At 42.4% G+C, this 23356-nt stretch overlaps 1 protein-coding gene across 3 annotated transcripts in view; it reads left to right on the forward strand.

The window, feature by feature from the left end:
* Positions 1-23356, forward strand: part of LNX1 (ligand of numb-protein X 1) — a 109954-nt gene that overhangs the window by 38040 nt on the left and 48558 nt on the right. For 2 of the 3 annotated variants that reach the window (XM_085058953.1, XM_085058954.1), the window contains exon 3: positions 4874-5354. In XM_085058953.1, the coding sequence (XP_084915079.1) occupies positions 4969-5354 (386 nt within the window). In that variant the 5' untranslated portion in view covers positions 4874-4968. Of the gene's footprint in view, positions 1-4873; positions 5355-8853; positions 9287-23356 lie in introns of those variants that run through there. The other variant, XM_085058955.1, reaches the window with a different exon arrangement.

Consider the following 23356-nt stretch of genomic DNA (forward strand, 5'->3'; position numbering starts at 1 on the left):
ACTGGCCCCTTTGGCCTTACAGTGACTTGCTGACCCACAGAAATGGATGGCTGTGGCTCACCCAGAGATGCACATTCGTAGGATAACAATCCATGCCAGGACTGGGGAAAGGATGCAGAACGACTTTGCTGTCACAGTTTAGCTAAGAAGAGCACAACAGCTCTGTCGGTAGTACCTTCATCTCCTACAGGGATGTACAACAGAGAAACAGGGTATGAAAAGGCATCTGTTTTAATCAGCATATCCAGGATTTGTTACACACATGCTTAGAGTCCAAAATAAAACAGGAGCATTAATAAAATGTGTGACTTAAACACAGAGAGAAAACAAGCTAAACCAAACCCCAAACTAATATTTGTCAATCTTACTGTACTATTTAGAATCCATTTTCTTTACACGTGCTGACCACCCTTACCACTGACTGAGGATTTCATTACCACCAAGCCACAGAACTTCAGAGCTACTGGAGCTAAATTCCTCTAACTGTTCTGCAGTTCCTCTGTTTTGCTCTTCTGTTTTCCAGTGACACCTGCTCACTGGCTTATCTTTCATCATTTGTGATTTAAGCCAGTAGCTGTCCCTCCAGACTCCATGTCACTGTTTCTCTGGCCTTTAGGCATCTGTTTTTTTCTTTTCGTGATAGCCACTTCCTCAATATCTTTCATCACTTATTCGTTTTTCTTTTAGCCTTTGTTACTCACTTTTGTTACCTGAAGTTTCTTCCATTTCATGTCATGCTAATTCCAAGTGCAGCCTCCTGATCTGCTGGGTTAATATTTGATGGTGGCTGGGCAGAGGCAGTGGGATTCTGCCACTCTGCTTGCAGAGCCCTCCTCTTGCTACAGTGCTGCCAGTGTAACTGTGGTGGTAAGTCAGTATTTAAGCTTAAGATTGGTTAAATGCTTCATTGGGATGCCACAACTATGGGCTTCTTAGTGCAAGGAGATGAAAGGCATTCTCTGTACCTACTCTCCATGTTTACTGTCCAGGCTTTTTGCGGGAGTTGTTCTGTTATTCTCTTAAATGCTTCTGGTGGCTGCAAATTCTTAAACAGTGAAGACCAGTAAGATGCAAATTCTTTCAAATCAGTGCAGCCTGTTGGGTAACTTTTTTAAAAATGTGGTTGTCACTGTGGTCACAGCCCTGGGGTTATTTTATGCCCTGATGTGATCATTGTCATTACAGCTTGTGGCTGAAAACTTGACAATATAGATATCCAGATAACAATGTTCTTCCTTCATCATTTGCACTGTATTCTTGTGCTTCAGGTCTCTGCCTTGGCCTAAAGCTTGGTTCACCACAGTGTCACAACACTGTGACATTCTTACAAATCAGTGCTTGATTTTCTTTATCCAAGCCAGTCTGTGCTAGTTGCTTTACAACTATGCTAAATCTGGGACCTGAGTTGTTGAAAACTTTGTGCACAGCAGGGAAGTAGCAAATTCTGGTGATATATGCTTTGACATGGCACCACCACCTCCTCTAAAAGCTTCTCCTGCCTGTCATCCTTGCAAGAACTGTCAATATTGTCATCCTCTGTCAATATGTCTCTAAGAAACATGAGACAGCCAAGGTGACTTCTATGCCCCACTGAGACTGCCAGTGGTGGTTGACATCAACTCAAATGTAGGATTCCTCTTCTTCTGCAAGAACAGGGATTGAAGAATAGAGGTTCAGCTGGGAAATAATTACCTTTTTTCATTTCACTGTGGTTTGCTGTCTACCTGTATAGGTTTTCTTGCTTATAGCGTATTTTTGGTTTTTATTCGTAGGTAATAGATGAAGTAGAAATATGCACTAGTAATCAACAGATTAAATTTAAATCCCTTCTCCCCTCTCTTCTACAATGTTCCAGGGGAACCAAGACTTTAAGCTTCCTAAAAGGACATGATACTAATTATGTAGCTATTATGACAGCACATAAATGTTATAAATACAAATGAGTGCAAACATTGCAAAGAACATCTGCCTCTGACTGGATCTGTGTAACAACTCCACCACACACTCTCCATGCTAACTCTTTTGGTGGTATAATCACCTCCAAAGATGGTAATCAGTCCATTGTTTGATATGACCAGCAGTTTATGAAGCTTCATGGGTGAATGGACCAGGTTAGATAGAAGGGGCTGAGTTTTTTTTCTTTTTAGAATTTATATTATGTAGTCAACATTTTCTAAATAATAGAGGCCATAGGACTTGAATTAGGTTCTCCTAAAAATTCAGTGCCTGTTACTAATATATGTGGATAGTTTTGTTTCCCTGTGCTGTAGCAAGTATTTGTGATTTATGTAAAACTTGCAAAATTCAGGTACAGCTCCACACACCTGCCCTTTTCCACTAGCGGTCCATTATTAGTATGTCAGATTCACAAAGAGTATCTGTAACGTGGCCAGGACAGTATGACTTTACCTCCTCTGGGGCTTCTCATCATTTTTGCTGCAGCAGAACATGGCCTTAGGGCAGTGATGCCTCTCTTTCTCTGTTGTCATTGTGAAAATAATTGCAGTAGCTTTGGAGCTGTAGTACTGTCTCCAGCTGCACCTAAATTGTATCAGAGGACTTGATATGCTGTACATGTGGAAGTGGAGGAGAAGTTCAGGGTTACGGCATGAGGTTGGGAAGAGGCAGCTCACATGCCCATGTTCCTTTTCCTGGGGGCTGCTCTTTCCTCAGAGCAGGGCTTTGGCTTTAGTTTTCAGCAGATTTGCTGATGGGGGCTGTGTCTTGGGTCTCCTGCCAGCAAGAAGCAAGAATTTCTGTCCTTGAGAACATCTGTTAGGCAACAAAATGTCGGGGTTGGCTGTATTTTGGTGGGTGATGCATGGGGAGAGCACCCACATGGATGTGCCGGTGTGTGGTGGTACAAGAGGATGTGGCGGGGGAGTTGGGAAGCAGCATGATATTGCCCACATCCCTGGTTGCCCCAGGTATCCTGAAAATGTAAGAGAAAAAGTTTGTAACAGTGCTATTTTTGACGTGCTTTATTGGTTTCTAATCCATTTTACGTCTATTTTTAAAGCCACAATCATGGAAGTTCCCAAGCCATGTGTTGCCATTTTTGCAAGCAGTCCTATTGACTTGAGATGGGCTCCCTCCATGAGTGAAGGATGCAGAGAGCAGCTGAACACCAGCTCCACCCCACTTCATCAAAAAGTTATCCAAGGGCTTCCTACAGGACCCACTCACAGTGCCCAAATAGTCCCCACCTCAGCCTCTGATAATTTTTTATCTTGTTTTCTTTTGCAGTGTGTCACCGTAGTAGAACTAAATAATGATTCCTATATTAAGATAATAAGTAGACCTGCTGCCTGCACTATGGAGAGATGTTTGTTTCATCACAAAGAGCTTTTCATAAAGCTCTGGAGAATATTTTTACAAAAGGAAACATTTGACCCAGTATAGTGTATTTAAAATATTTGGAAGTGTTCTAACAGGCAATGATTTTAATTCCACTGAAGCTACTGCTAATCAGGAGACAGAGCTTATGCAGAACTCTGTATTGCAAGCAAAAACAGGCACTTAACATAATTGCTTCATAAGAATAGGATCTAGCAAAGCATTGGAGAGAATGTTTGACATTTAAACATCTGGTTAGAATTAGTGGGGCCATTATTTTACCTTCATGTCAGAAAATCCCTGCTTTGTTGAAGTTTAATTTCTCAGGTTTAGAGCCCATGAGCTTTGCATAAAAGTAAGAGTTTATTTATATGAAAATATGCTCTGTCATAGTCAGATTTTTTTTATTATTCTTTCCCTCATTTGCCCTCAGACATGGGTGTCTGAGGCTGACACATTGTCTCAGCAAATTAAGTCAAGCTGGAAGCAAGGGTACAGTGTTACGGTAAAGCAGCAAATAAGATTTACATTTTCAAGCAAGAGCAGTAATTAGGCCATTGCATATTTTATATCTTCATGTTTATTTTCAAAGTGTTGTATCAAAATAAGCATAGAAGTAATGAGACATAAGTGCTCCAATAAGCAGTTGGGGCTCATCAAGAAAAAACTACAAATTACTCTTTGGTTTTGCTGCCACCCACAGAGTTTATGTCTTTAAAATACCAGCAGGCAGGTGTTCTGGCCAGAGCTAATTGGGTTTGTAGTTAGGGACATACTGGGTTTCTGTATTACAAATTATGAAGGGAATAGGCATCATTTTGAGCAATACACTACTCAGGATTTTGTTGTGAACTTCACTTTAGTATGTGAGGTGTTTGGCGCTTTGTGGAGCAAATGAAGTTTTGAACTTACTATGCTGGTGCAGATGGTTATAACTGCTTGACTTCAGGCAAGCAGCGGTCCAAGTCCCTTGCTGCTGTGGTATGAGAATGGTCTACAGGGTCCCAAGCTCTAAATTCTTATGACCCAAATTATCCTCCCTCTGGCCACACATACAGTGTTTGTATGCTCATGTGTATTAGGTGAAGCTGCTGCTCTCCCTTGCTGTGCTGAGCAGGCAGCTTGGCCAGCAACCTTTATTCTTACCTGTATTTCTGCACACAGTCTTGCAGGGTTTGGCCACACACAATGTTGCTTTTCTGCCAGAAGTAATGTGGCCACAAAATCAGCTGACTGGAACTGCAATTATATGCTATTTTAAGGTTTTCAACCATTAAATGCCTGTAGTATTTCTTCTATCTTGATATCTTTCTTTACAATGAGAGTAACTGGGTAAACTGAGCTAGAGTTAAGAGAAAATAAGTCCCTGAAGTTAAGTTTCTCTTTTTTTCCTGCCCCTTTCTTTGCTTTACCCTCCCATCCTAGAGACACAATCCTTTCCTAATACCTGCTCTAGTACTTCATATCCAGATACATACTGCAAGTATGGCAAGAAAACTCAACCCATAACATAATCCTTTGTCTTTCCTCCCCACAGATCTGATGGCACACAAGCCTTGCTACAGCTCTGACAAATAGAAAACCGGTTGGGTATTCCCACCTGCCCCCTTTTGAATTGCACCAATTCTGATTATGAGCCAGAAAGAAGAAGAAATGGAGGATAGCTCCCCACCACTCTGTGTCACCTGCGGCCAAGTGCATTTACCGGAAGAAAACCACTTGTACAGCTACACCGAAGAAGTGGATGATGATCTGATATGCCACATTTGCCTGCAACCTTTGCTTCAGCCATTAGACACGCTCTGTGGTCACACCTTCTGCACAGCCTGCCTTACGAACTTCCTTGTGGAAAAAGATTTCTGCCCCATGGACCGCAAGCTTGTGATTCTCCAGACGTGCAGGAAGTCCAGCATACTAGTGAATAACCTCCTGGACAAGCTAATGGTTAGCTGCCCTTTCACAGAACACTGCTCAGAGGTCGTGCAACGGGGTCACCTCGAACAGCATTTCCAAACCCAGTAAGTTGTTGCTGATAGACCATTTTTCACTCTATCTTTGAGTACAGAAAAAAATACTCTCAATTAGTATTGATCAAAATAGACAGTTAATGTAAAGAAAGAGTTGTTGATTTCACTCCCAATGAACACCTACAGTATCATTAATTTAGAGCTGAGTTTAGTGCATTTATGTCCAAGAAAGACTATATCTTACGCTTTTTTTAGAATCAAATGCATGTAAGGTACTTCATGCTATCGTTAGCAGCTCTGGGTGAATACCTTGTGGTTAGCTGCACAATGACAGTGTGTATGTAGTCCGAAGAGATCTGTGAGTTTTGGGAAGCTGAGCTATTATAAATATTTTAATAGCACATTAAGGGTTTTATAATTGCCCTTTCTTCAAACCTTTTTTGAATCACAAATGACCTATATGAGAAGTAGAGCAGAAAATATTCCGGTGTGGTATTGGTCTTTGGACCTGAGTGCTCCTTTCTTCCAGGTGAGCACTTACCCAGGGCACCATGGGGCTCACAGAGAGGCAGTCTAGAAGAGTGCCCTGGCTGGACTCCCCCTCGAGGCTTATCCCTCCTGGGAGCCAGGACACACTCCATCCTGCCTCTGGGAGAGAACCCTCCAGGGAGTGGTTTGGTTCCTCTTCAAGGAGAGAACTGAATCATTTTCTGTTTTGCAGGGTAAAAGCATGTGCTGCTGCTTTTGTCTTGCATGTTCTGTCTTTTGTAAAAACAAAGGCAGAAGGATAAAAAGGTACATTCAGGGCTGTGATTTCTGTCAGCAGACAAACATGTTGCCATAGTCTGCATAATAGCACCTCAGGTCTGAGGAGAGACGGGGTCTAAGATATGCCCTTTTCTGTGAGCTGTATCTGTTGCCCAGTGAAATTACTACCCCTGAAGTTTGCAGGTGTAAATGGTATTGCTAGGTGTCTACAACTCCATGTGCTTTGCAAAGGAAACCTTGAGCAACCAGCATAGGGCTCCAGACTGCTGCTGGGCACTCATTCCTGCACAGACATGGCAGTACTGAGGGTCAGAACATCACTGGTGAGCCAGAGAATGGAGGTGTGTTCACATACTGCACACTTCACGGCCTGGGAGTCCGCAACTGGAAATGGCTCTGCAGCCTGCCATTCAAATATGTCCCCATTTGCCCTGGAGACCTCATTTCTGGAAGCACCTGGATTCTCACTAGGAATTTATTCACTTGAAGATATTTACTGAAGTTATAGTGTCCTAACCAACCAAAAATGTGACCACTTTGCATTACTAAAACAGAACAAAAAAATGAACATTAGCAATGAGTTTATTGATGTCTTGCAAAGGTCATGAGACCACTTTTCACATGCTGTAGGTTTGGTGTTTGTGGATTTGAGTGACCTTGTCCCCCCATTTCTGAACTTGGCTTCCCCTGTGAGGGTGCTGCTTGCTCATGGTGTAAGAGGCAGTGGCAGCAGGCCCTGGCCCAGGCCAGCAGTGCTCTGCAAGTTTCACTGTGTGCTGATAAGTGGACAAAATTGCAAAGTTACTCATTATTTTCTGTCTTAGGTCAGTATTGCTCTGACATGCCTCAAATGCTAATTTCCATAGTAATGCAGGTAAGGGGACCGTCAGTCTTCTGTGAGCTGTTGTCACTGAAATTCTGTTTTTGTACAGATTCCAACCACAAAATCTTGAACCCCTAATGTAAATGCCCTTTTCCATTGCTGTCCATGTAGCTGAATTTAGACCTTCCTGTTTGTCTTCATTTTTTTGGACATGATGATGTGGCCATAAAATTAGCAGGACACCCACTCCAAATTCACCCCCAGCCCCCAATAAATAAACAAATTGGAATATTGTTTTTTACATGGAAGCCACATAGCTAGCACAACTCCTGATTTCTAGTGTCAATTATCCTATGTGGATATGTGCAAGTCACTCCAGTGTGTTAGTTTCTTCTCCTTAAGATGGTGGTAAAGGTACCCTTCACTACATATCTTACACAATTGCAGTGCTATAAAACATGATTTGGTCCTGTAAAAGCCTGGCAGGTTTTATTCTTGCACTTACTGTTGAATGTCAATGGCCTGGATCTTCCCCACAGGATCTTCAAGATCCTGGGTTTCTGGCTTTATTGGCCTGAGCCCAAGCAGGGATAGAAAGAATTGTCTCAGTAACGTGTTCCCACAATGTCTTGCTGTTCCCTCTTCCCTGTGTCAGGTTTCCTGCACCAGATCCCAGCTTTGCAAACCCCAGGAGCAGAAGACTGGAGAGACAGAGCAGGGATCTTCGTTCCCTGACCCCTAAAGCCTCTAAGGTAGTGCAGCACAAAGCATTGCTACATAGGCTGGACATTTGCTTCTTTGCTACTCATGACATATATTTTCCTTCCTCAGAATGGTTGGGAGGGCTGAGTTACCTTAACGCCAAAGGGCAGAGGCAGGAGGCTAGGAAACCACAGGGAACTTCTGCTGTTGGGGGCTTCAGCTTTACAGGGGATAGGTAATACAGCCTCACTAGCATTCCCACATGAGAGAAGAAATAGGAGGGAACCTTCTGAGTGATCCCTAAAGGTGGAGTTCTGCATCCTTGTGCTTGCAGATACTGCACAGTACTGTTTTTGTTTTTTTTTTAAGGTACAGCATTAATTATCACCTAAGGTTTCTTATGCCCTTGCCTAATTCTCAGAAATGCAGAAACCTCTCTTGCCGTCCCATCTCCATTTAATGGCAGAGAGAAGGACATTGTGCTCTGTCACACCTAGGGACAGATTGAGCAGACTGGGCTGATGCTATTCTCTTTAACTCTGGTGAAAAAATAGAGGAGAGAGGAAATGTGTGACTTTGCTAATAAAACAAATATAATAATAATCTTAAATATGTGGTGCCTGCAGTGAGAACAGTTCAGAGCCCATCTGAAATCTCAACAGAACATTACTGTGTTCTCGATGAATAAATTAAAGTAGACGCTGCTAGGGTCACCAGGGTGGTCAGCAGTCCTCACATTTCTTGCATGATTCAGGATCAGACCAGTCCTGGCTCTCAGAGAGAAAACAAAAATTTGCCCTGATCAGAGATGAGGTCACTGATGGGACAAGGTGAGCTTGTTGTTTTATGCTTTGTAATTGATGAGAGAACTTTATCATTTTTTTTAAACACCGGTTACCATGGAGCAGTCCATTGAAAGCATCCTTATTTAAAATGTTTGCTCTTGCATCCTTCAAAAAAAAAAAAACCCCGAGAAGAGACATGTCCTTGGATTATTACATGATTTATGTTTATACAAAAACATCTGACTGGATTTGGGGAATTCAGACTGAGATGCAAACAGCCAGCAGTTGGCTGTGATCTTTTGCAGTGTTTTACTTTAAAAAGGTGTGGTCTTCTGATATCATCTGCTACAAAACTCCACGGGGGGCATTTTTTTCCCCCCTTGTCAGACAGCTACACCCTTCCGTGATGCAGTTTAGCTCGTAACCCATCTGCTTGTGGGCAGTGATGTAAACATACCAGCTGCCTCTGAAGAACCACTCCGAATCCTGCAGGAGGCAGGTCTCTTCCCTGAGCATCGCTCTCCTCTGCAGCATAAGTCACTGTCTCGCCAACCACGCTGTGCTGTCCCTAAACCCTCACATCTACCCATCTGAGAGTCAGATCGAGTAATCCTCTTACAGGTCAATGATTTTTGCAGTGTAGCTTCGTTTAAGGGATTTAAGCTCGATTCATAATGTGCTACCATTGCGTTGAAATGGAAAGGCTTGCTTAGAAGGGGCTTGGCTGGCACGAAAGCTTCTCGTGTGTCCCACCAGCACAGAGAGACGGTGGGAAGGAGGAAACCTAGCAGCAGTGCCAGCACTGCACTGAAAATGAAGGCTCTCCTGTTACTGGTCCTACCTTGGCTAAGTCCTGCAAACTACATAGACAATGTGGGCAACCTGCACTTCTTGTACTCCGAGCTGTGAGTACGCACAGTCGCGCCGGCGTCGTGCTCTCTGTCTGTCTGTCTCAGCCGTGTGGCGGGAAGGGGCTCACCATGAGCGTTTTGGGGGGTCTGTCTGCCTGTGTGTCTGTGCCTGTGCATACGTGCGAAGAAAATCCTGCAACGTCTTGCCAACAGCTTCACACCGTGCTGCTTCCCATCCGGAGGGCTAATAATAGCAGTACATCCCCATTGCTTTCTGCTTTGGAAGCAGCTGAGACATACTGAGTGAAGCTGCTTTTTTCCTTGTCAACTTGCTTTTCTGTGCCGATGTTTTAAGTGTTTGTTGGTTTGGTTTTTTTTTTCCATTTCTGAATCTGTATTTTTTTTTATTTCACATAAATAGCCTTGCAGGGAGCTGGATATAGGGGACGGCATCAGGATAGACACCCCCAGTAGAGCACTCTCTCTGTGTACATGCATAATGTTCTGTGTGTAAAGCTGCATGCCTGTAGCAAAACGCTGAGAAGCCTTTCACCAGAAATAATTCACTGGAGACAGAAATTTCCCGTATTTCTGTTTTTGCCCACAGCAAAATGTTATTTTCTCTGAAAAGCAAATTTAAGTGTACTAATCCATTCATATATCTTCATGTTTAAAAAAAAACACATTGAACAACCCCATAGCTGATCTTTCCAACCCATAAAACAAATATTCTGTAGTATTATCTGTAAATGTTACTACTTTAATTTGTGCTTGAATGTTATTGTACTAGTTAGTAGAGCTTTTATGGCTAGAAACAGACATTTGTTTCGGTATGTTTTCATTAACTATGTGTTATTTGTATTTTAACAAATTCTAAACTTTCAAGATCTTCATTGAGATGATTAATGAAATGTCTAATTCTGCTAAAAAATGAAAAATGACTGTATTATGCCTACAGTCAGAATGTTTTAGTAACAGTTGTGATTAGTACCAAAAAGTCTAATTTTCAAATGATTTTGTCTCTACTCTCAGACAAAAATAGCAGTGTTTTACAGAAACACAAAGCCCCCTTTTGAAATTCTTGTGTGATGTGCATGGCAACTATTAATAATTTAGTCACACTGTGTACAACAGCTCAGGATTTCTGTGTGTCATAGGTGTTTTTAAACATTTAACAAATCTAGTGTTGAGGGTTGCAGCTATATCCTCATTTTAATTTACTGGCATTTTGTTTAAGCACGTTAATCTAAAAAAAACCAAAACAAACACATATAACAACCAAACAAAAAACAGTTAAGCCAAGCAGGCTACAGGAGCAATCAAGCTCAAAGCAGGGCAGATGAACACTTATAATGGAAACAATGGCATCTGGGACATCTAGTTTCCAGGAAAACAAACCAATGAGATTAATCAGAGCACTGGCGCAGATGCAGCCTACTTGCTTTTCTTGGGGAATTCAGGTTCACTGATTCTCCCAGGATAAAAAGCTATGATGTACGGTAGCTATTCATCTCTTATTTATTTAGCCTTCTAACCCACAGAGATGTGAGTTGTGCTGGATGTCGGCAGTTGTTCTTAATGGAGTGGGTGTGGACTGGGGTTTGGACGTGCATCTTCAGTTGTCAGCAATGGGAGTTGCACATCCTCATCTCCAGTGCCCAGCCCTGGATGCTTTCTGGCATCCTGCTGCTGGGAGCCAATGCTCAGGATCTTCCACGCCACGCCAACTCCAGCCAGGGCAACAGGAAGTGGGATTTACTGGGGCTGACACAATCCAAAAGGGCACCAGGCAGTTTGACCTCCTTTCAGGAATTTCTCCTTCTCCTCCACGTGTATGTAGTGCCTCTGGCTGCTGCTGGATGCTGCACAAGGTATTGACATACTTATCTGTGGGATGGATTCAAGGTCCTTTCTAATAACAGCAGTTGAAAGAAAAAGATAAATAATGTTTTCAGTCCTGTTTAATTAGTTTATACTAATGTTGTGACCTACAGGTTGCTACTTCAGTTGCTTGGGTACTTGGATGTTTTTAATGCAAAGTTTTGTGAGTGGAGCAGCATAGCCTCTAGTGTTCAGGACAGCCTGACACCCGGGAGCACAGGTTAACTGCCACAGATCTTTTGTACCCCAAACAAGCAGTTTTGTAAATCTCTCCCCACAGCCAGCTGAAGAGTCCCTGCAGTGTGTAGTGTGTCCGATGGTTTGCTCCATGGCTCAAAACTAGACTATGATAGGCAGAAAGCATTTTTGTTATTATCACACTATCTTTGGTTGCTGGCCAGTACAAACACTGGCCTCAGTCAGGACTCGTTATTCCCTTGGCTGTCAGCCACCAGAGATACCAGTTGAGGAGGAAGAGGGGGATGATGGGTTTGCTAGAAACAAGGAAGGAGCTGGGGGACAGTGGGTGTGCAGTTACCATCACTGGGGCTGGCACAAGAGGAAGAAAAAGGGCACTGGGATTCACACCGCAATCCCTCTCACACAATCCCTCTCTTCCTTTCTACCCTGTTCGTCAAAGGTTATGTTATTTGTATTGCATTGTTGAGGTTTGCTTTAGTTCCAGGGCATTTTTGTTCCTAAATGTGGAACGGGCAGCTTGGGGAATAGGGATTACAGTATAGCACAAAACCCATCTGGAGAGGCAGGCTCTGGAATCCAGCTAAGAAATAAAGAGATTTTAGGAGATTTGAAGAGGAGAAATGAAGGTGGGGAAAGGCTGTGCCAGACCTTTGCAGTTCAGCTGGGTGCCACACAAGTAGGAAAGAAAGGTACGTGGATGTGTTGTAGTGGAACTTTATGCGATTGATGTTGGGTGACAGTCTTTTTAGTTTTCTATTAGCAGTCTGATAATTATAGGTATTGTCAGGAAGCAAATACATGTCCCCTAATGTTGTCACCTGCACTAAAACCACTTCCCTGGCCGCTGTCAGTTGTCCCTCCTGTAGCAAAAATCTTGACACAGATGTTGTTCTTGTCCCTGCTCTTTGCCAAATCATGAAGAGCAGAGTGTGGAAAGCCAGGGTCCTCCCTCTTGAAGAGAAGCCAATGGAAACATCTGACAGAAGAACAAGAGGAACCTGTGAGGTCTACTTTGAGGAATCTCTGTGAGATGGTGGGATGTAGCCACACCAGCCCAATGTCTCTCACCTTTGTAAGGGTCTACATGGGTGTTGAGGAGACCCTACCTCAGAGTCTATGCCTCCTCCTTTATATCCCCTTAAAGGGGCTTTGAAAGGCCTCTACTTTCTTTCTTTCTTATTTAAGATATCTTCAGAAAGGAAATACTTGCCGAAGCATTCTTTTGACTTGAGATATATTATTCCCTCAGGTTAAAAACAAGGTATGTGGATGGAGGGGCAGCCTGTGGGGCTTTCCAAAGTGTGAGGACTTGGTGGCCCTGCTCACACCATTGCTATCCCTCTCCCTTCCTAGGAGGACCTGTGCAGTGGGATATTTCTCACTAGCAGGATTTTCTGCACCAAGAACCACTTAGAAATAAAATTAAATGGAAGGAAGTTGCAGGACTAGGCAGTGAATTAGCTCACCTTGTCCTCCTAAGGACATCGGTCACGTGAAAGCATAGGGTGGTTTTCAACCTAATCCCAATTCAGCACGTGGCCGTGCTGACTGAGCGAGTGCTGGGATGGGGCTGGGCATCGCGTGTGCTCAGCACAGGTCGAGCACTGGGGAGTCCTTGGCAGCCACTCTTGCTGGCACTGTTTCCCTCAAAGGATTAAACAGCTCCTGGCCTTGGTCCCTGCTGGTAATACATCAGATAGATCTACCCCACTAATCTGAATCAAGCCATTGTTTTTTAAAATCTATTGTTTGTTAGAGGGAAATGCACAATCTACTCCTACATGTGAAAAAAATTATTTTTTTTTTACCCCTCCTGAGTTTTACATGAAACAGTCAAAGGAATCTCACCAAATTAACTGGATCGAGTTTCCCCATATAACTTTTATACAATAACAACTCTCTTAAATTTCAAAACAGCACTTTGGACTGGAACAACCAGTAAAATTTAGTTTCTCTGCTCATTTAATTCAAAAATAAGAGATGCAAGTGCCAGCTGTCTTCTAGTGCCATTGAGCACATCCTTTTTACAGTAAAAACAATGAAGTGCATCCTCCCAGCCCCCTTACAACACTGAGCTTAACTGTGCAGCCAGCTTTTTAATTTCTGTTCAACTCAGTGGGGAAACTTTTGTCTGGCTTCAAGTCTGTCCTTGCAAAATTAGCCACACAGGGGCTGGGGAACATGACAAAATTTATAAGCCTGGAGCACCTTTTGGGCTCATGTGTTAGTCCACTGCAAAAGCCACATGTTGGCCTCCTTACTCTGCGAAGCCGTGTTTATGGAAATCTGTGTCAGATCTAAACTGTGAGGTTAATTAAAGCTGAAAGTGCTGGAAAGCAAGGCTTGAATGGAAATAGTCTTGAATGAAAATATAAATGAAATGTTTAGGATATCTGCCTTAAATTGCCCGGACAAGCATACTGAGATAAAATTCAGAGGGTCTTCTCCAGGGTGCTAAAATTGCATGTCTCTCAGAAAGCAGAACTGAGGTGAATTAAAGCAGAAAGGCATGAGTGTGTCAAAGTCTACCATTAGCTTCCACCCCTATGCTACAGCTTCACAAAGGGGCCAGCAGGGAAACACGGAGCTGATTTTCCTTCAGAATTCTGAGCTCTCTCCCAAAATCTCCAGCGAAGACCTACTAGTGTCCCTTTCTCAGCCTAGTCCTTCACTGCTGTTTGTCTGACTCCACTCCACCAACCCTCTTCACCTGCCCTTCTACTCCTGTCCTCTGCTTCATACCTCTTCTGGTCCTTACCTTTGTTTATTCCCCTCCTCTCTCATGCCTTGATCCTGCTTCTGTTGTGCTTCTTTGTATTTCCAGCCTTTAGATTTGCACAGGAAAGCTTAAAATTTTAGTACAAATAAGGCCTGAAAGTCCACGGGTAGAATGCCATGTAGGTGAACTGCAAATATGCTGTATTATTGTTAGAAATACAGGAGGAGCTGTAATCTAAGCTCTTAGTATTGAAGTGCCCAAATTGAATTTTCTAAATACATTGTTATTCAAGAACGTTTTATGTTAGCATAGGAGTGCAGCAGAAAGTAGTCATTTAACTGACTGCAAATATCTGGGTCTGGTCGCTCTTTGACCAAAGATTAATTGCACCTTTTAGCAGCACAGTGGGACCTGGGTCTCTCCCCCACCTTTTGCTACCCTCTCCCAGAGGCAGTACCTTTCCCCACCAGCACATCCCTCCTGGCTTCTCAACAGATTAGAGTGCTGAGGTTTTGTGTTATGATTAAGTGTTACTGGTTAGCACTTTTTTCCCCAGCACTGTGATTCTAGGTGCAGAAATAAATTTGTCTGGGACAGTCCAGAAACCAAAACCCCCCTGAGAGTATTAAAAATTCATTGGTTCTGCCTGGGAATTTTGTGGGTAAGGAAAGTTGGCATTTCAGTTATCGATTGAGAAAGATCCTAATTAATTTCCTTCTATGCATACAAGAAAGTTGCCTTTAATTATTCCATTCACAGCTACCTGCGCATGCTTGAGATCAGAATTAGACCTTTTATTCTTCTGGATTGTTTTTTTCAAGGCTTCTCACACTTTTGGAAAAGGCTAACATTGGCCAGTGTCAATCTCAACAAACATATATTGCTGCCAAAAGTAAAACCTGAGCCAGCCAAAAAAAAAGTAAAACCCTGCCAAGATGGAAAGGCAATGCAACAATTATGGTTGGCAGAAAGGTTTCTTTTCATGAATGACTTATGTCTCAGTTATGTTTGATTTTTGTGTAAGCTGCTCAGAAGAAGGGTGCTTACATGCCTGGCCCATGTAACAGGAGCACAGAGGGGTCAAACCTTATACCACTTGGAGGCTCCTTCACAGCAGGTAATCCACTTTGAAATGGGGACCAAAGAGGGCAAAGCACCAAAGGTCTGGTGGGGTAAGAGGAAGGAATGAGGTGGTGGGAGTTGCAGGAGGTGGGTTATTACTTACAAGCAGCAGACTTGTTTCTTGTCTGACATTAAGCCACACAGGCCGTATGCTGCAAGTTTGGCCGACCTCCGCATCTCTCTGACAATTAACCTAGTTTAACACTGGCACTGGCAGCATGACAAGGATATTTTTCCTTTAGCTATTTCTCTGACAAATCTGCCAGAACTGGGCTGTCCTGCAACGTGAGGATAAGCACTGCTCTTGCAGAGCTCTTATGCCAGTCATAGCTTAAATCCTGTGCTGAATACTGGTACTGAGATCAACTGCAATGTGGCTTGTTACACTGTAGGGAAGCAGACTAGTAGGTCTGAGGGTCTTCTTGGATATTTTTAACACTCTTGACCTTTTGGGTGAATCTGCCTTCAAGGACGCCAGTCCACAGGGTAGCCAATCTCATTTCATGACCCTCTCCATGATAACAGCTATTGTTCAGGAACTAGCACTGATTTTCTGCATCTTGGTGTGTGACAGCATGTCAAGACTGCTTCCCTGAGCCATGCAGTAACTGAATGCACAAGGATGGCAACAGCACAGGACACAAGAGCAGAGGTTTTATTGCCAGTGGTAACACCACTGGCAATGTTGGTCTAATAACAGCCTATGTGGTAGCATGCATGTGACTGCTTGAGGCTTCCTGTTTCAAAAGGAGGGTCCAGGCCTGTCCCTCTGTGTTGAACTGGTACCTCAGTGGAGGTGTCTGTTAGTCAATGACATGTCACATGTAATGACTAAACCCCCACTACCCCCAAAGAATTGCTGGCTTAGATCTGAACTCTATTTTGGAATTAAGAAAGTGAACTTTTTTTGTAACATAGAAAGCTGAATGCACCCATTGGCCTCAGCCAAGTTGCAGCTGGTGAAGACTGCATTTCACCAGTGAATCCTTGGACTCTCCCTAGAACATGCTTTATCCATTAATTTAATTTATTAATTGACAACAGATTCTGAATACCAAGCAAGGCAAGTTCAGCAGCAGCCCAGTGAAACGGCTGGAGATTTCAACAGATGCTGTGCAACTTTTGCACAAAGGAAAAATTCTGTAAAGCATCCATAACTTTTACATATTGTACAATATATCCTCCCCATACAAAAGAAATTAGGCTGACTGTAACAGTGGGCAAGTCGAGTCATATTTTCAGGAAGTTTCTTTCTCACTTTGGCTGGATTTCTTCTGGCAGCATCCTCAAAATTTTATTGATAAAGTCTTAATCTCCTCAGCAGTGCAGACACACAACCAGATTTGTAACAATGACACATTGCATTGACTGTATCTGCTCTCATTTTCTCTTTTTATCAAGACACTGAGCTGAGTACAGAGGATACCTGGGTGAGGAGTAAAAAATCACCATTGACTCCTCTGTTTTAATGGAGTCTTGTTTTATGTCTTGTTCCATAACATTGTTGTGCACATGGCATGAAATAGGCTAAGACAAGATATTTGCAGTTTCTGGAGCCATTTTAATTTTTATTTGCTCTTCTACTATCTCACTGCATATTATTTACCTGAATAATGTAAAATAAGTTAATAAGATGCCTTTAGACCTATAAATTTCAGCTTTAAAGTCAATCATTAGTGTATTACTCTGTAATTTGTTTTTCTCTCTTCAGCTCTCCTGAAATCACGTTGGCAGGAAGCAAGTGTTTTAGATCAGCAAGTCATTTCTTGTGCATATGTTGGGAAGCTTACACCTCTCTCTGTATTACGCATTGCAGTCCCATCATTCACTAGACAGTGTGTAATATATTTTTAATGTAGAACTTCAATAATTTAGCAACCTCTTAAATAGAAGTCAAGGGAAATCTGGCATGCTCCAAGGATTGTATTCTCCTTTCTCCTCTGCAGAACTTAGTGAATGGATAAGATTAGTAGACTTATGGCCTGGGGGTTTTTGTGTTTTATTAAAAAGAGACAGTACTAATTTGGAAGGCATAATTCGGGTATTTTCTTTTCTCCTCCCATATGTGATAAACATTACTGTTACGTGTTATTTTTAACAAACATCTAGTTAGCACTGATGATATTCCACTCATTTTAATTTTCCTTCCCATGTAGAAGGAGTAGTGGAATGGTTTCACAGAAACATCCACAGAGGCCTCTTCACTTGCAGATTTTATAATTCAACAGTATGAAAGGCCAGAAAACATCCCTTGTGGAGCAGGCTGTTATGGAGAGGCGATGGGCATGATTAACCAAATCTGTCCTGTGATCCATGGGAGACCACTGAAAGCAGAGAGTATGCTGTGCTGCTGCTATTATAGGATGTGTAGGTTGATATGGATGAGCAAAGCTGTTTCACTCAATATGTATGAACATCTCCTGCCAAGAGGCTAAATTACAGTCAGAAATAAGCGCTCTATATGAAAAGCACATGTTGCAACTCAGCCCTTTGCCAGGCGCGTTTTGCAGTGGGAGCAGGAATCCCAGGAGTTGGTTGTGGCTTGCCCTTGGCAGCTCCCAAAGGAGCATCACCTCTGGTTCTGATTTAAACAATTGGCACATCTCTCCTTCAAGCGTTACTACCTGGTTTGTATTTACAGCAGGAAGATGGCACTGCTGGAGAGAGGATGACTAAGATTCTTTTCCAAATGCAGTGTGTATATACTGGTGTTTCTTTTTTGTTCTTGGCACTCCTGTGCCAGCAGTTGTCATTGGGATCTGTTGAGGGGATGAGCAGAGTTGAAAGTGCCAGTTGCTGCTACTACTTGGCTCCAACCCAGACTGTGATGGAAACATTGATACTAATAATATTACCAAATTAGTTAATTAGTTTAGATATGCTGAGAAGATTCTGCTGTGGATGCCCAGTGGTATCTACTGCAACCCATGCCATCCTTGTGTCGCCCTGCTACAGTCCGGACCCTGGCATAAAATTGGCAGAATCTTGTGCATCCCACACACCCCACGGTGTTGGGAACATGCTGTGTTCTCAACATCTGCTTTCCACCTGCACTGTGCTGTCATGGGTCAAGGATATGGCCAAACAAATGTACTTTCCTTGGTGCCATGTCTGTAAATTTTTTCAGTGTCCATTTTTAAATGGCATTTAAATTTTGCATAACTTGAGGAATTTTAGTGGATTGAATATGTGCAGTTTCTAGCAAACGTGCTGCTTTCAGTTTCTTCCCTCAGAGGAGATTAAATTCCAGTACATTTTTGTTTTATTCTTCCAAGGCATGAGTGTAATGAAGTTGGACAGTAATGGTTTCTGCATTTCACTTTTTTCCGCTCTTTCCCCAGTGGCCTAAGTATCTGTAAGTTTGAAGGCGCTTACAGTTATGGTCTTTGAGTTCAAAATAAATCAGAAGAGAACGGACCAAAACAGGACACAGCATCTAATAAGATATATTGTATGCATATAAACTTGCACTTAATATGTTGAGCTGACAAAGCAAACAAATTCAGTCCAGCAAATCTACCCTTTTCATAGTCTAGGTTTGGATAATAGTGAAGTGACCCAAGTGAACAAAAGAAATTCATGAGGGGAGGCCAAGACGGAGTAACCCTCTTCTGGAGCTGATGAACTGTAATCCATACCAGATATTTTAAGAAAACATTTGCTCCTGTTCCACTTACCTCACAATGTCCTCTCCTCTCCGCTCCTCTCCGCTCTGCTCCAGCAGATGCTAAGTTAGATCATTCATATTTTTGCTAACTGCATATTTGCAGAGAGGTTAACAGTCTCTTTCTTAGAGAGAAAATGCATTTCACAGATTTGCTTTTTGTTAAGGGCTGCTAATTGTTGCTCAGATCTTCCTGTGCTTCATGTCTCCTCTGTTTTTCAAGTCTCCAGCAAACAGAAGTTGACAACCAACACAAAAAATACCATAGTGATTTTGTGCCCTGTGGTGCTTTACAACACCAAGGGAACTCGCAGCTGACAGCATGAGGGTTTAGTCTGTGATGAAAGAGCTTGATTTGTTTGCATGTTGGCTAAAAATAACGCTTTGCTCTTAAATAGGTGCTTATCTTTTTGCAGTGTTACATAAACTCTCTGGGCGCTACCTACCAAGCATGAATTGGCTGCTTCTGCCCTATTTATGTTTTGAGAAAAGGTGCAGGTTTGAGTCTTTAAATAGGTTCTTCTGTTGGTTCTCTTGACAAGATTTGTAAAACTCATTCAGTCTCTATCATCACTAGTACCAGTCTGTGTTTTGGCTTCTTTAGCCATTTTCCACCTGACTGTTCCTGGCTACACTAAATCTTTGTCTTTGCCTTGCTTCTTCTCAATTCCTGTTTTCTTTACACCTCTGCTTTTGCCTCTTGCCTCTCCCACACATCTGACCCAATAGGTTCAGCTATACCAAGGAATCAAGTTTATCAGGGAAGTGTGGCTTTGAACACTCAACAGCATGACAGCAACATGTTTTTTCTCCCTGGTAAAGGAGAACTGAACTAGTTTGAAAACGTTAGGTGCTCTTGGGTTGACCTGTGAATAGAGTTCACCAACTGTAATTTCAAAACCACTTAAAGTTGGTAGGTTCAATTAATCCATTGATAGACACTTCTGCTGGAGCTGCACAAGCCCTGTCCTCTGTTGCAGTGGTGGCAAGGCACTCTTTGCCTCCTTCTTTCATCTGTGTAATAGTGATAGCCAGTGAAAGGACTATTCCCTTGAGTGTCTTGTCTTGTTGAAGAAGAGAAAGAAGAAAAGAGAGAAACTGGCTGACTTGATCTGTCAAGGACCCTTGTGGTTGACTCCAATGGTGCTGAACACACCAAGCAATGTGTCCTCTATCACCTTGCACTGTTGCAGTACTGCAAAACTCTGAACTGATTATGTGTCTTACTTTAAATTTATGGATTAATGGAGGAGTAATGTATTGTGAATTTAAACTGTAGAACTTAGCTTCATCAAAACATATGAAGATGAAGGCTAAAAGCAAGGAAATCTTTATGGGTTGACCAGATTTAGTTAGACTCCCTTTATAATAACTTCACTTTAGCAGTCTTAGTGAATTCTAAATGTTTATCTGTTAAACTAAACATAGGTTAAGGCAGGTCGTGGAAATAGCTCAGCTGAAGAGCTGACATCTAATCACAGTTTTATCAACTGATCTTCTGCCTAGTTAAATTACCATCTGAACTGAAATTCTTAAAAGAGTCGTAAACTGTCCTATGAAACCCACTACAAATGGTGAGAATAAAATAAGCCAAAAAATAATAGGGGTCATAAATTCTCTCCCTGTATAATTCAATTCCTCTTGATTTAGTTGATTTGTTTCATTCAAGAGCCTTGCTGTAGTTGTTCTCTGTCTACTATTCCAGTACTTAGACAGAGGATGCTACGGAAGAAGTAATGAAAACCGCAATATCAACATGCTTGATTTTTTCCTCACCTAAATTAATTCTACATACATATTATTCCATTGACTTCAACAAATTACTCTCTCGAATTTCATTTGAATTAATTTGGAAGAAAATAAGGTTTTGCATACATGGGAAAACTTCTGTTTTTCACACCTATAGAACAGAGAGAGAATAGTAGAGCAGGGAGATAGAATAGTAGAGATCAAAAAAATAGTTTTTGTTAAGGAGAGTCTAATCACGCTAATTCACACCGTGCAGTTTGTAGCAGAAACAGCAATTTTAAAAATCAACATCCCTTAAGGTCATGTGGGTGAATGAGATTAAACAATATGAATAAAATATCATGGACTCCAGCTTCTGCAATCTCTGTGACAACCCCTCCCTCCCTCAAAAAATACACAACTCTGCATGGGAGCTTTGTAAAACCTCAGACTGCACTTTTCCTGTTCCTTGTGACAATGGTAGTTGTATGATAACAGATCTTAAAAAATAGTGACTTTTCTCATGCTTTTTTGTTGTTGAAATTTATCTCCCCGCATTGGCAAACACAAATTCCAAGACTTTAACACTGACCAGAAAGTCCCTTTGGGGCAGGATGTTTTCAGGAGAGCAGAAGGACTTGTGATAAAACAGCAACCCATTGCTGAATGGTCAGATCTGCTGGCTGACGGGCCAGGGTGCAGAAAGGTTACTGTTTGTCTCCAGCTCTGAATCTTTTAAGTCCTTGCAAGGGTCATGCATGCCACCACAGAAGGCTTCAGTGGATTTAGGGATGAACAGACTTGCTGCCTGTCTCATAATTTACTGAAGAAGCTGAACAGCACAGTTATAGGCTAAGGATTAATCCTGGTTCCCTCTCACCACCTCTCACTGACCACAGTGATGGGTATGAAGTAGGAATCAGTTTGATGTCTCCATTTCACCTCGCTGTGCCAGGCATAAGGAAGCAGAGGATTGAGATTTGGTGTTTTTCTTCTGTTGACTGAAGGAAAAGTCTGGGCTTACTGTTTCTTCATTCAAAATCTTCTGTGTGATTCTTTTCCTCTTCTCCTGGCAGTGCCTGATAGTGGGGTAGGTCTGGCACCATTTGACACACCTTCCTCAGTCTGTTCCCATCCTCTTTCCTAGGGAGGCTGTGGACACAAAGGAGGACAAGAGATAGCACGTGAGACTTGCTCTGGCTTGCTGCATGGGCATACATGGGCAGGACTTTAAAACAGCCTTGAGACAGTGTTTTGCCTCTGAAGGTGTGTGAGTTCCTGCAGAACCCAGGAACAAGCAGCATTTTGTTGTTTTTATTGGGACAACTGGCCCTTCATGGACCAAATGTCTTGCCAAGGGGGCAGTCACAGAGAGAGAGGTAGAGTCATGAGTATGACATGAAATCCTGCTGGGACATTCTGTAGAAATATCTGTGACTGGGCAGGAGAGGGCTCATATAGGGCTACCTCAGCTGCAGCATCTGCACTGAGACACGCCTGTTTCTCTCCTTTGTCAGAGAGAAACAGAGGAACTGGATCCTAAGTAATTTTATAATTTACATATCTGTTTTTCAAGCAGTGTTTGCTATTTGGAAAGTTAGACAGGCCTGAGAAATGTTTTCAAGAAAAGCTTATGACTCTGTGAAGCACTATTCTGGAATCACCTATTGTGCTGTCTGACGATGACAACTCCCTCGGCACCTATTTTTTTCCCCTCTCTGACATTTCCAAAAAGAACAGCTGTGCTGCTTATGGTCCCCTGTGCCAGGGAAACAGTTGCTGATGTTATCCTCCCCGCCCTTCTGGCTACTTTGCAAAGAGTGCTTCTTCCAGGTCTTCTGAAATAGTCACATTGCAGAGAAATGGTCCTCACCCTTGCAAGGCAATGGTGAGTTGTCAGGTCCATGGCTGAGCTCAGAAATTCAGGTGATTCTGCATCTTTAACAACACACACATGGATGTAGTGACATATTTAGTAACACATGGGTGTTTGAATTCCCAAGCTCCTTTGTGCTTTTAGGAGGTAAGTGGGTGTTACTTTCATTCCCCTCAATCCTTTTTGCTAGAGATGCTGAGGGAATAAAAGTGCTGCTCCTACAGTTAGGGCTTTAGAGCAATGTTTTGATTCTTACTGCTTTTTGTGCTATGGTAGTTTAAAGAGCCAAACCCTCTGTTGTGGGAGATGTTGAACAAAGAAAACATGGTAAGCCATAAGAACTTTTTATTACACCTTAAACAAAGCAAACCTGTGACTAATTTTCAAGATGTGGCATACTGAGGGGCAGACCGGGTCTCTCAAAGAGACCCAGCGCTTGAATGGTGAGACAATTGGTGCCCAGAAGAAAGGGCAAGGAATAAAGAGCAGAAATTATCCCAAAAAGGTGGTTTGAACACACAGGGAAGTTAATCAGTAATAAAGTTGGGTGTGAAGTGACAATACTGTTCTTACTCTAGGATAGCTTCTCCAGCGAATACTTTTACTCTGGAATGGGGATGTCTCCAGGGAAGCTATTCTCACACATGTGTGTCTTCACATATAATATACATAGTGTGCCTGAGGTATCATTCCACAACCACTACAGTAATCATGTACTTCCCTGTTGCAGACAACCCCTAAGAAGCAGCACCACCTCTGTAAACCAAATGTGGTTAACCTTTACAGAATACTTTGAGTTCAATTTTGGAAGGTCATCTTAATGCCAGTATCTAAGTACTCAGAAAACCCTGCAACATGATGCTGTAGCATCTTCAATTAACTTTTAAAGAAAAAGAAAACAATTTGCCATGAGGCTGTTCTGTTTACAATTAC

The sequence above is a fragment of the Lichenostomus cassidix genome, chromosome 4, assembly GCF_008360975.1.
Source record: "Lichenostomus cassidix isolate B80296 chromosome 4, HeHo_3.0, whole genome shotgun sequence".
Classification (NCBI taxonomy): domain Eukaryota; kingdom Metazoa; phylum Chordata; class Aves; order Passeriformes; family Meliphagidae; genus Lichenostomus; species Lichenostomus cassidix.